This window comes from Pagrus pagrus, assembly GCF_965226575.1.
Source record: "Pagrus pagrus genome assembly, chromosome: 7".
Lineage (NCBI taxonomy): Eukaryota > Metazoa > Chordata > Actinopteri > Spariformes > Sparidae > Pagrus > Pagrus pagrus.
Window position 1 is genome coordinate 13,725,959 of NC_140191.1, and position 13,392 is coordinate 13,739,350.

Genomic DNA, 13,392 nt, shown 5'->3' on the forward strand with positions numbered 1-13,392 from the left:
AATGTTGCTTTCGCCACAATGAAGACGACAAGAGGAAGAAATGATACTTTATTCATCAGCATTATGAATGAATGCAAACTGAATGAGGAAGCCAGAATAACAGCTGAACAGAGTATCATCTGGAGGCTATGTCTGGGAGATCAACACGGGCTGAGTTGTGTGATTAAACACGTGGAATGCAGAAAGCACGACTCTCTTCTCTGAGCGAGTGCGTCAGAGCTTGCTGAAAGTGATCCTCGGCGGAGTCTCGGGCTGGAGGATGAGGGTGCACGTGGTGCTGATGTCCTCTGTGGACGACACGCTGAGATGGAAGCTCAGCAGGATCTAGACAGAGAGGGAGGAAGGGAGGATGAAGGGAGGCAGTCGGGAGGAGGTGATGGTGGCGTGAAGACAGAGTGGAAGAGAAGGAGGAGAGGAAATGTTAAGAAGGATCACAGTCGTGACTTATTCAGCTGCTGTGGTGGAAAATAACTAAATATATTAACTCAAGTGTTGTGCTCAGGTACAATTTGGGGTACTTTTGGGGGTATTTCCATTCGACTAACCCTAAATTGCCCCAACCTGCCCCTAGTTTTCCTTCCTAACGCTAACCTTATTTAACATTGTGTTGTCTGACCCTAACCTGACTTTCTGTATCTTAAATTGTCCCTAGCTTCTTTCCTAAAGCTAAACTTTTTCAAACTTAGTATTGCCTAAACCTAACATAGGCAATTAACTTTCTTCTTGCATCACATCCTTCTCTCGCCCTCCTTCCTCCTTCTCTTGCCTGCTATCACTTACATGCATCAGCAGGAGCTGCAGCTCATTCTCAGCGATCCTCCTCCCGACACACTGCCTCGCCCCGAACCCAAACGCCAGGGAGCGAAACCCTGTCCTGTCTCCTCTCTGGCCCTCCTCTCTGCCGCTGCTCCATCGGTCGGGGTTGAAGCTCTGTGGGTCCTCAAACACGTCTGCACTCCTGCCCAGAGGGTAAAGACAAGCCTGGACCATCGTCTGAGGGAACAGTTGAGCACCAGTCAGCTGTAGCACTGAATGTACTTGAATGTGTTTGTGTGCAGACATGAGAACAAACTCACCCCAGCTGGTACGTGATAATTCTGGAGAACGATATCTTTGATTGGATAACGCTGCACTGTGGTTCCTACAGGATATAACCTGACAGAACAACACCAAAAACACACAGATTGACTTCTGACTCACTCTTAATGCCAGCAACTCAGGATTACTGGTAATCAATTCTCATTTCAGGTCCTTGAGGGGTGCGTCTGTTGATGAGACAACTTGTGATGGAAACTGACTCTGAGGCAGCTGCTCCTGAGGTCAGAGATGATTTTTCTTCATGATATGCTATTGATCAGATGGACAAATGTGTTTTTCTCCTTTAACATCCATCACCTCAGCTCAACAATAAGCCACTATGCTATTACTGGTTAGTTTCTGGGCTTATAATGAATTATACCTTATTCAGGCCACACACAGGTGGATGTGTCTTGAGTGTTTTGTACCTGAGAATCTCCTTGATTGTGCCTTTCAGCAGCGGTGCCCCCTGCAGGGCTTTCTGGGGGTCACCACCTGCCTGAGCCCATGACACCCTCACCTGCTGCCTCACCTTCTCCTGCACCTCCGGGTTACGGCCCAGCTCAAACAGAGCGAACTGCAGGGGCACGGCTGTCTGCAGAGAGGATGGGATGAGAGGTGACAGGGAGTCAGTTAAAGTGGGGTATACGAACGTAGGCCAGAGTAGACACAAACACACACACACACACACACACACACACACACAAACACACAAACACACACCGTGTCGACCCCTCCGGCCATCAGCTCAGTGATATTGGCTTTGATGAGGTCCAAAGATAGCTGCCCTTTCTCCATGAGTTGGCCCAGGACCCCGGTGTATCGGCCTCCAGCTGCCCCAGCCTCAGACCCTCGACCCTGGGAAGAGGACAGGCGCTGGTACCCCCTCTGGATTCTCGCCTCCGCTGGAACAAGACCAGGACAGGGTGACAGGTGAGATGGGAGCAGTGAATACTGAAATAGATTGGAGAGAGTTACATAAACTAGATATCCAGGCAAAGTGAGCCATGATGCCCTGGCTTTGGAGTCCTCCTACCGTGGGTGAAGATGTGGTCCCATGCACTGGCGTGCTGAGTCCACAGGGGAGCGCCGATGCGGAGCAGCAGGCGGGGGGGCAGGTAGAGGAGAGGAGGGGTGGTTGCCAGCATTCGCTCCACAGCCCAGATGAACTTCTGAGACTCCAAGGAGGGAGATGAGGAGAAGAGACCGATACGCTCCCCATAGATCACATGGCAGCTGGCTACAGGGGGAGGAGAGGAGGGAGGGGGAGGGGAGGGTGAATTGCATATGATAAAAACCATTTCAACACTCTTGATCTTAATATGTTTGCAAGCCTAGGGGTACTCTAGCCAGCTGGCTACCTAATCAGTCCATCTAATAGTCTAATGAATAACTAATGAACAATGACAGTTTTCCTGCACATGTTGTAGCTGTGTCATTGTCTTATTTTGAAAAGTTTGTCATATTTTCACAACAGCAGCAGCCATTTCCAGCAGGTGCTGGTGGAGAGCAAAGCATTATCATTCTCATAGTTATTCAACATGTCTTGGTACGTGCTATTTCTGGACATTTTTAACAAATACTTGGGCCATTTGAAAAAGTGGTTGGGACATGTCCCCAGTGTAAATGACACCTCAACACGGGGTCGAGCTCCAGGCGCGGTGCACACTAATGCTTTTAGCTTAGCGGCTACAGTAAAGATTTCGGCTTTAAAAGGGGTGTAAAATAATGTCTTCTCAAATCAAATCTGGGCTTCTGGAGACTTTGATTGCACTGCAAGAGCTGTATGGAGCCATTTTATGTTTGTTTAAAAACCACTCCCCATGTACTTCAGTTGTTTAGGAGAATGCTACAACACTGTTTTGCTCTGAAGCTCCAGAATATTTTGTGAACCACAAAACTTTAAATTTTTTGAGTAAACTTATCCTTTAAAACCAGAACATCTTAAACTAATAAAGGCTTTACTGAATAATGAACTCCAGGTTGACAGTTATTTAAGTAGATCATAACATTTCCTGGCTCATATTTCCGTGCTTTGAAGGATTACCAACCAAAAAAAAATAAAAAAATCCAAACAGCCAGGTTTTTTTTTAGACATTTCTCTCTTTGACAGCAAGAAAATATTCTGTATTTTCAAATCCACAGAAAGAAAAGGTTGTTTTCTGAGTGCATATGTTGTCTCAGAGGAAGCGTCTCTCCCCCACCAGACATCCATCCCCTGTCAGACCTGTTTGTGTTATATTAAGTACACATCACTGACTGGAATAAAGTTTCTTGGCAGTCTATTCCTACCCTGGCTTAACACATGGCTTGGTGTGCTGTGTTGCATTAGAAGCAAAGCAGCGTGACTCAAAGTTATCAACTCTCACTCCCTTTCTCTCTCTCTCTCTCTCTCTCTCTCACACACACACACACACACACACACACACACACACACACACACACACAGATGCATGCATGTGTACAGTCACACAAGCATTCACACTTGTGAATGAGGCATGTTGCAGATAGGCAGATGAAAGCAGCAGACCTGCTGGAAGAATGTGCCAGCTTTGATCGTCTTTGTTGGTGTTTCTATTTTTAACGGTGCATGTTCTCCTTGACCTCCTACATCTAAAATATGTTAACGATAGATATGCCTCGGGTTGAAATGAAGATTGGCTCTGGTGTGAGGTGAGAATATTTTAAATTGAAAGCAGACAGAGCAGGAGCAGGGAGATAATAGCAGGGGGAATGTTTCTTTTAAAAAGGTGGCCTGACGTGAGGCGACGTCACCGCCCACGTAAGCATTCGTGACTCAACCAAACGAGCTGATTGTTGGGGTGAATGAGAGGCTGTCAGAACAGAGAGATGATTTTTATCCATACCCTCCTTCTCCCATAGCACTTCAATCATGCTGGGTGAAAAGAAGACATGAAAGTTAAGAGGGGGGATCTATAGATTCCTGGATAGAAATGAGCCAGGATTCTGGTGTAGATAAAACAGTCCATTCATATTTTAAATTTAATCACACATAAGAATACACTGGGGATGATGACCTCCGACCTTCCAGTGCGAAGCGGAAGAGGTCAGGACTGGGATCCATGGTCAGGCTCCGTCTCCCCTCCTCGCCTCTTCCCTCCCTCTCCACTTTAGCCCGCAGCATTCGACAGAAATCCCTCGCCACCTCATCAAGCAGGGGGAGAAAGCGCTTCACGGCGGCACTCATCATCACCTCTTTGTTGAGCAGTAGACGGTCAGCTCGCCATTCCTCACCATTCCTGTGGAGAGAAGATTTGGAGAAAAAGGATTAAAGTCAACCTGTTTCTCTTCAGTTCAGTCACTGTGAAGCAAAGAAACTGGGTCTTAAGTAGATGTGCTGTTGCTTTACTGAAATTCATGTAAAGGAGATATTCTGTGTCAAAGTCTGTTTCTGTATCAGTTTATGTTTCCTCTCACCTTAACCTAAACCCTAAGTAACCGACATATCCAGTGACTTCTGCGACACATGGTCCATAAACTACCCTAAGATGGACTACATGGAAAAAGCTTTGTAGTTGTTTTGTGACTCTTTGTGGTTGGGTGAAGGTGAAATTGATTTCAAGAGGACACACTACCAATTCTAACCATTAAAAGTCAATTAACTCATCGTAAAGAGTCTCATGATGCGCCTGTGAAAACTGTTGTTTTGGCCTCTGTGGCTCTGGAGATCTTCTGAAGTCAGACAGAATAGCACTGATGAGATCAGCGACGGAAGGACGGCTGAGGGAGTGTTTCAAATGAAATTAAGCTATTGTTTGAATCATGGGAATTGTTCAGTTCTATTGTTTTTGCAGCTTGACCTATATGAGAGACTAAAATACAGTATATCTCTGTCTCTGCTGCTCTGATTTTATCAGTATGATTTTATTATTTTCTTTTTTAACTTCAGTAATGTCTCATGTGAGTCTGCAAACTTTATGGAAACACAGTTTCAAAATAACAGTCTTTGGCAACCTCCCAGAGCTAGAATACAGCAATGAAAGCCGTCCCCCACTGGCTGGCTACAGCAATTTTTGCTGGATTTTGCTGATTTTTCTTCAAATACCCTTCAGAACAGTTGAAATATGCTCAAATCACATCAATATTCTACATGTAAGAGCTTTATAAACCTGCAGTTACAAGATTCCTGCTGAATACTTTCCACAACTGATTGAATGACCCCCTTAAAAGAGTGAGATGATGATGGGACAAGTGATTACATGCACACACCCAGACAGCTTGTTTCCATCACTTTAGGGAACGCTGCATTGACTTACATTCATACAATAATTGCTTATTCTTCTCCACTACTACTTGTCCTAAGCCCGACCACAAATCATGACTTAACCCTTCGAATAACTTAATAACATATCTTCAACATCAGCAATACATATACATATATACAGGTTTGGTACTGACTTCAGGAAGACTCCCTTGCTGTGCTGCCGTGTCTCTCTGTGTGTTGCCCAGGGCTGCAGGGTCATCCGTCGGGGGTGGAGGCCCTCTGAACGAAACAGCTCACTGATGTCAGATGGCAACATGATGTTCACACTGCTCTGGGTGCCCACATGCTCCCTTCACACACACACACACACACACACACACACACACACACACACACACACACACACACACACACACACACACAGAAAGGCTATGGTGACACACATGAGGTGATCAAAGACTCTTAATGTATACCTTTGTTGCTCTTAAATCTTTTGAGACACTTAGGCTCAAGACATCATTCCTCTACCTTCCTCCTACCTGTAAATGGGACCGAGGGTGTTGAAGGTCCTCTCCGTGTGTTTGTGGAGCTGCCGGAAACGATCCTCTCTCCAGAACTTCACCAGGTTGACCCAGCCGTTCCTCCCCGTGTGAGGGATCTCCTCAAAGCTCCTCACCCGTCCATCCACACCCCTCTTTCTGACTCCTGCACTCTCAGCTCCTTTCCTCCCCTCTAACTTTCCATCCACCACCGTCCCTGCTGCGGTCATGCAAAGCGCTCGCTGTGGTGCGACACCACAGAGCAGATTTCTGGACCCACAGGTGCCCTGTGCTCTGATGCACACAGTCACTCGGGTGTTCATGTTCCTCATGATCAAACGGTCTCATCCAGACTTGGACACCCTTCGTCGTCGTCTCTGCAGGGCTGTTTATTTCCCTCCTCCATCCTCCCAACCTCATATCCTTGAATGTGCTCTAACGCTCTGACAAACTGATAGCAGGTGATGATTTATGGATGTGAAGATCAGAGTTCAAGAGAATTAAAACGGGCTGAAGTAAAACACACACACCATGTAAAGGCCAAAAAAAGATGTTTATCACAAGCGTTTGTCACAGCTATAAAGTGTCTACTTCTTCATTTGTTGGGGTTTTGCTTCGTGTTGTATAAAAACCTTTGATTAGCAGCATGAGATTATTTTACACACCAGTATGAGCTCAATAAAAACAAGACAGTAATCACAAGAAACTAAAATGTAGTTAATTTACAGTACAGGTAGAATTTGGCTTGTATACACGCATGTGATACAGATCAGATTATTTACAAAGAAACAGCAAAATAATTTCCTAATCACACAAAGAAAATGAATATATATTTATATGTATGTAGTGAATGTGTGATGTAATGTGAACGTGTTACCCTGAGGTTCCTTACTTGTGATTAGATCACCAGCTGGATCTATATAATTTACAGAGACGTGACAGCCCTGTAAGAAGAGACTAGCTACAGTAGCTTCTAGGTTACATAACACGCAATATTATAAAATATTAGTAATTAAGATTAGAATATAACAAAAAGAGGATCTGAACAGGGATAGAGACAATGTGAAAACTTGATATTATGAATGTCATTAATAGAACTGTTACAGAATTATATTGATCCCTAATAAATACCTATGTATCAGTGGTTAAAACAATTTAACACACAACTTGTGAGTTAACTTTCACCGTATAAAAAAGGTTATTATTAAGGGATTTGTTACATTCACAGGTTTGATGGAGTACAGTGTGTACAGGTCTTGGGGAGTGTATATGCATATGTAAAGAGAAAAAGTAGTAAAGCCGAAATTACTCATAATGCAATTTAGCCATTGAGTGACATCATTGGAGGCAATTTTTCAGATTGCATGCAATTTCCTCTGGAGCCACAAAAGGCTTTCCCCACACAAACAGTAGTACACACATTAATGTGTTGAATTGGTCTAAATTAATATTTAGTTAAATTATCTGGCTGTTAAAATGTATTATTTGATTACAAAAAGACAATTCATGAATACAAAAAGAAAGTCAGAATTGCATGTTTTTGTTGTGTGTAACAGGCAATAATGAAATATATAGTACATTTACTCAAGTACTGTGCTTAAATATACATTTGAGAAATACAATAGTTTTTACTCCACTATATTTATCTGTCAGCTATAGTTACTTTTCATATTACAAATTCTCACACCACCAGCTCTCATGCCGTTTCTCTCCAGTGAAATATGGTGATTTTAATTAATTTTTTTTGATAAAATAAAGGATGAGGCATCCTTTATTGAGTTGAGAGAGTTATCCTTCATCCTGAAATAAATAAACTATCTAAAAACTTGTGCATTGTGGCAAAACTGAAAACAGGCTCACAGATCAGCGACACTACAAACATGTTGATTTTATAGAATATTATACATTGCTGAAGATTTAACTACCCAAAAGTATATAAATTAGTTAAAATTATCAAAAAAAAAATGCATAAAAGAAATGTTGTATATGTATGTATAACACCATTTCACCAGACCATTTCTTCTACTTTTACTCCTGAACCCTGGTATCAGGATGTTGCGCTCATGTATGATGGTATTTCCCTGCTGTTTCCCTGAATTTCTCCAACACAATCAAAAGGCGGCATACTGATCGTCCCTGCTATCACATATTGATCACATGAATTGACAAGAGTCCCTCCTTCCTGATGTAGGAGTGGACGTCTTGCTGTGTTTCTTCCCTGTGAGCGCCGCTGTGCCGAAGCTGAGGCCTTGGAAGGCGCTCAGCAGGTTGAAGCTGTCCTTGCTTTTGGTTTCAGGATGAATGATCTTCGACAGCTCGTGGGGGAGCGACACTTTCCCGCCAACGGAGCTCAGATGGTTGGTGTCCTTGGTACTCTGAATGTGAAGGAAAAACAGAAGAAGAAGAGGGTTAAAAGACTGAACATAGGACAAAAAAATAAACTTATGCATCACCCGTGCACATGATAAGCCAACATACAGTACAGTATGTATAACAACTAGGAAAACACCTGTAAAGTTCAGGCCTGTTATTTTGCCTTTAGAGGTTTGACGAAGTAGAGAATCTTTGAAAAGAGTGTGAATTCACTTTTAAACAGGAAATGCAAGAGTCTGGTAAACAAGTGAAAACAGTGAGAAATATTCATATACAAAAAAAAAAACAGCTGAAAAACAGAAATGTTATGAAACAAATCTGTTGAATGTTTTGCAGAAAAGTGACAGACCTCAGACAGCTGATATTTTCTCCTGAAGTGAGATCTCATCGCTGCTCTCTCCGCATTCTTCTGAGCGTTCATTGCTTCCCGCAGCTTTCTGTAAACACAGCAGACAAAACACAAATACACCTGACTTATTAAAAAACAGAATCAAATCAAAGCGATATCTCTGCCTCAGCACAGGTGACTTGAATGAACTTGATTCATTACAGCTGGCTTCTCTGATGGAAGGAAATGAAAGCTGCTGCAGACACAACCATAAGAAAAATATCACATTTAAAAACAATGTGAGTTCAGAGCACATGTGTTGGCTTCATTGCCAAAAGTGCTTTCAACAAATGTGGTAAATTTAGATTAATACAATGAGTTTGACAGGATTTCTGTCTTAAATTGAAACTAACCCGACCAGTGTGTAGGATTTAGTGGCGTCTAGTTGTGTGGTTGCAGATTGCAACCAACTAAATACGCCTCACCTCACCCCGTGTAATAGAACCGTCGATCCACTTGAGGACAATGTGTGAGTGTCACAGTTTGCCTTTCATTTTCTGTCAATCTGATCCTGGTGAACACATTGGACAGATGACCAGTGCCACTAGATTATAGAGCATCTTCTTTTCTCAGGCTGAGAGACTACTTCATTCATCCTCAGCACTCTAATAATAACTATACATACTTCCTTTTCACTGATGGTCTTGTTAGCTAGACAGTTAAAAGTTCCTAGTAGTACATTTAAGCAAGTACTTCTTTTTTTCTTTTTGATACCTCAACATAACCAGGTAGTTTATTTTGAATGTGTAACCAGACGCTGCATGACAGTGACATGGTGGGCCAGCAGGTCTATTACACAGTTTGGTGTGATACCAGGTTAAATCCTACACACTGGACCTTTAATAAAGGATGCATGTCATGTTTCTACATCACGTCTCCACTTGCCTCTCCTTCTCCAGGTCTGCCTGGTAAGAGCGGATAGACGGGTCTTTGGGCTGAGCAGTTCGGAGAGGGGGGGTCCTCCCCGACCTGTTGCATCCTCCTCTTCCTCCTCCACCTCTGCCCCTCCTGTTCCTGGGTTTGGCACACAACCTCCTCTCCTTCACCCCCGACACACAGCTGGTTAGCTTCCTGACGGGAGTCCTCAGCGACTTCTTTACTCTCACCACTGAGTCCATGATGGTCCGGAGCTCTCAGGACGGGAGGGAATGATCACGCCGCTATTTCTCTGACAGATGATGCGTGAGGATAGAACGGTTTTCTCCTTCACTCATGTTGTGTTTCTCTGAGAGGACAAAGTCAGAACACACACAGTGTCACGCCTGGTGGTGGCAATAATTCAGGTGGAGACAGGACAAGGACAAGGACGGCATTCAGACAAGGCTCAGACACACTGACTTAGTAAACACACACACACCAGATTACATATGCAGATGAGGCGTTTCATCTAGAGGAAGGGGGAAGTACTTACAGAGAAAGATGGAAGCCACACAAGAACAAAAATGATTTATGTCAGACTCAAACATATCAGACACTCACTATTCATCTTGGTTGAGCGTGTTCGCCCAGTCCTCGTTTTTTTCTTACCTGTTCAAGTGGCCACAGTTGGCCAAAGGCTCACAGCATAAAATCCAATAAAGCTCCGGCCAGATGGCTTCCACAGCACCCAGACAATCAGCCAACGCTTCAGATCAAATCAGAGAAAACAAACAAGAAACAGCAGAAGGTCCTCCATAAGATGTTGCTCCTGTGCTCCTCGGCCCTCACAGGAGAAAATCCCCGTTTTCTGGTCCAAGTTTGAGCCTCTGCTTCTCCTGCTTCCCTCCTGCAGACTCGCTGCACTCTTCAACAGCCCCCAACTCTCCTATACAGATTACCACTTTAAAGACTTAATGAGGGGAATCTCGTTAGCCGTGGCAGGGAATGCACCCAATGACTCACGTGTTTGTGACAGAGATTTAGAGACTTTAGCTGATGTCATGTTGAGTGGCACATGCTGACATCAGTGTTGTTCCTGTATAATACTGCATTGTCTGCATCTTGTTTATTTCTTTTGGAGCAATACAATTGGGAGGTAAGTAGCAGGCACTGGTCTGCAACTCACATTTCTCCCGAAATATAACTTCCAACACATCTTGACTTCATTTCAAGAATATAATCAGCGAGGTGAGAGGTGAGCACAGATTTGGAGAGAGAAAAATGAAAGAGACACCTGGATGGACAGAGTCTGGTCTGAGACGGCAGCGTCTGAGTCATCCAGAGATAAGAGGAAAGTATTGATCACTGGACCAAACTGGACCACACAGCAGCAAAAATGATAACGAGGAAGGTCACCCTCCCCCAATTCCTGCGCCAAATTACAAATGTCAATGCTGAGGCTTCGTTCAAGATGAAGAGCAAGAGAGAACAAGAGATAAGACATCTTTCTGTGGAATGTTGACCAAATGAGCTCAGGCCCTGATTGAGTTCATCTTGGTAATATAAATATTGGTACAGCTGCCTCTTTGTAAGACATTAATGTGTATTACTTTTAAACTATGATCTTTTATTGCAATTTTGCATGTAATTTATTGTATGGAGTGTCTTTTATTTGGACCTTGAAATGATCTGAACAACATTTCGTTCAGGAGACCATGTGTTCTTCTTTTTTAATGCATTTTATTTACTAATCAATTGGTTTACCTTTTGTTTTTCAGTAGTTAAAAAAAACTACAGTTTGCTGATATGTGTCTGTTATCACAGGATCAAACTGGCAAAAGAAACACACCTGAAGAACTTTTCTTGAAGAGCCCTGAAGTACCATAAAATCTTTTAATAAGTGATGATTTGGACACATGTTTGAATGTCTTTGAATGACTCCCCGCTGCGAGTTTTGAAATGTCCTACTCTAATGCCCTATTTGGCATTGACATCACACACACAAACACACACACCTTCTGAACACTTGAACCAACCCACTTAAAGTCCTTCGATCCCTTGTTCCCCTCCTATTCTTTCTCCCCTGCTGGCCGGATCACTTCGATTTCTGACAGGTGAGGAGGCTTTAATCCTTTAACAAGATCACCAGGAAGAGCCACGCCTCCCCAGCTCATGCTCAGTGACAGATCTGGGGTCAGTTAACTCATCCGAAAGGGAAGGCGTTTACAACTGAAGGGAGGGAGGTTGAGTTGGTCCTGTGTCAGCTGATACAGGTCAGAAACGGGACGAAGGGAGAAACAGGACGTTTCTCGACCCAACATCTGAAGTATGTTCATATTTCACAATTTATTTACGCAAAGATGGATCATGTCATCAAGCACAAGAAACCAAATTAAACTGCTGTATAGTGTATACTGTGTGTGTGTGTGTGTGTGTGTGTGTGTGTGTGTGTGTGTGTGTGTGTGTGTGTGTGTGCGTGCGTGTGTGAGAACCAGAGCTTCCATGCAAGTCCACCAAAAAGAGCCACTTAAGGGATTCTCAGGTGGATCAGTGTCCAACACGTGAACAGCAGTCACTGACACCGACACATCAATACACACGCACACACATGTTCCCATGCATGGACTCACAAACATAAAGTAAATGTTAATCTAATATTAAAGATACTAAATACGCATCTCATCATGACACATTAGCATAATGACCTGAATACATACGAACAATAGAATTTGTTGCTTTAAATAAAGTCAGCGTGCCCATCGGGGGATTCACTCTGGTGCTTTGGGAACGTAACATTTTTGAAGTCATATTTATTGGATCTCAGTTGTCACTACTTGGGGGGAAATTAAAGGGAATGAAAAAAACATCCTTTCAGACACTGAGAACAGGAAAAATTCAATTTAATTCATACAATGACTAAAGAAGTCATTTCATACAAAACGTATCACAAAAACACACAAATTATTGTGATAAAGTGACGAAATTTTATCTGAAACACCGCTCATGTTGCTTTCGTGTACCTCCTGGTCATGTTATATCTGTGCCTGGATCCTCTGCGGTACTGGGTGAGCCATTTTTAGACAAATCCTATATGTTACCATATACAGTAACTACCGTACTGGAGTTCTGTAAGCAGCTCCAGCTATCCATGTATCATTCTCACATTTCATTCTACATACAGTATGTCATATAATTATAGTATCATGTAATTCTAGTGTACAAGTGAATCTGAAAAATAACGTACTATAATTATTTTGAGGTTTTGGGTTTCAGGTCTATTAAATAAACCGTACCTAAACTAGGAGACACTGCAATGATGATTTATTAAGAAATGTTTTGGCACAGGCTGAGGCTGGAGCAGATGCTGGTGGTGTGCACTACAGGATGGTTTCAGCCTGTTAAAATCATGTTAAACATATGTTAAACCACCTGTTTAGGTCCTATTCAGTGATTGGCCTCAGCCTCCTGGTCACAACATGTCAGTGAGCTCTTCTTTCTGAGTTGCTGCAGGTGCTTTGACTCAGGTGTATCAATTATGATGTTAGCTGTTGTCTGACAGAAGCTAATGGGCTGTCAGTTATGTTGTTTTACCTTGAAATATGGGCTGACTTCCCATCCCTGGACTCACAGGTTTCTGATCAATCGGGAAGCAGTGAAGTGATTACAATTTGTCAGATTCCCTACATTTATACGACTTGCAACCTGTAACAGAGGAACAGAGGAAAATGGCTAACATGTGAATGTGGTCTACTGGTCAGTCGAAGGTTGGAGTTTCAACATTGTCGGCTGCTCTTTCAAAATGAAAAGGTGCTGACAGTCTTCATCGACAGTCTTACATCGACCTTTAACAGTTCAGCATCAACTAAAATCAATCTTAAAAATTGTATTCTGTGTCATATGAAGTATGTAAAGGGTGGCAGTGTCAGTGTACA

At 43.0% G+C, this 13,392-nt stretch overlaps 2 protein-coding genes across 2 annotated transcripts; both read right to left on the minus strand.

The window, feature by feature from the left end:
* Nucleotides 1–34: 34 nt before the first annotated feature.
* cyp11c1 (cytochrome P450, family 11, subfamily C, polypeptide 1) lies at nucleotides 35–6,192 on the minus strand. Its single transcript, XM_084356437.1, has 9 exons — nucleotides 5,842–6,192; nucleotides 5,497–5,652; nucleotides 4,123–4,337; nucleotides 2,114–2,317; nucleotides 1,801–1,982; nucleotides 1,506–1,672; nucleotides 1,077–1,155; nucleotides 781–993; nucleotides 35–324 (listed from the first exon to the last, which is right to left on the minus strand). The coding sequence occupies exons 1-9, from the start codon at nucleotides 6,171–6,173 to the stop codon at nucleotides 214–216; spliced, it is 1,659 nt and encodes a 552-aa protein (XP_084212563.1). The 5' UTR covers nucleotides 6,174–6,192; the 3' UTR covers nucleotides 35–213.
* A 1,802-nt stretch (nucleotides 6,193–7,994) lies between these two features.
* Nucleotides 7,995–9,720, minus strand: LOC311260114 (complexin-3-like; the record flags this gene model as incomplete). The annotated part of the gene is made up of 3 exons (XM_084357626.1): nucleotides 7,995–8,216; nucleotides 8,564–8,647; nucleotides 9,484–9,720. The coding sequence occupies 3 exons, from the start codon at nucleotides 9,718–9,720 to the stop codon at nucleotides 7,995–7,997; spliced, it is 543 nt and encodes a 180-aa protein (XP_084213752.1).
* Between the last annotated feature and the right edge of the window lie 3,672 nt (nucleotides 9,721–13,392).

Coding starts and splice junctions, on each gene's coding strand:
- cyp11c1 (XM_084356437.1), bottom strand. CDS start 6,173: ATGAGGAACATGAACACCCGAGTGACTGTGTGCATCAGAGCACAGGGC. Junction 1,983..2,113: donor GGACCACATCTTCACCCACG/GTAGGAGGACTC, acceptor GTCTTGTTCCAG/CGGAGGCGAGAATCCAGAGG. Junction 994..1,076: donor ATTATCACGTACCAGCTGGG/GTGAGTTTGTTC, acceptor CTGTTCCCTCAG/ACGATGGTCCAGGCTTGTCT.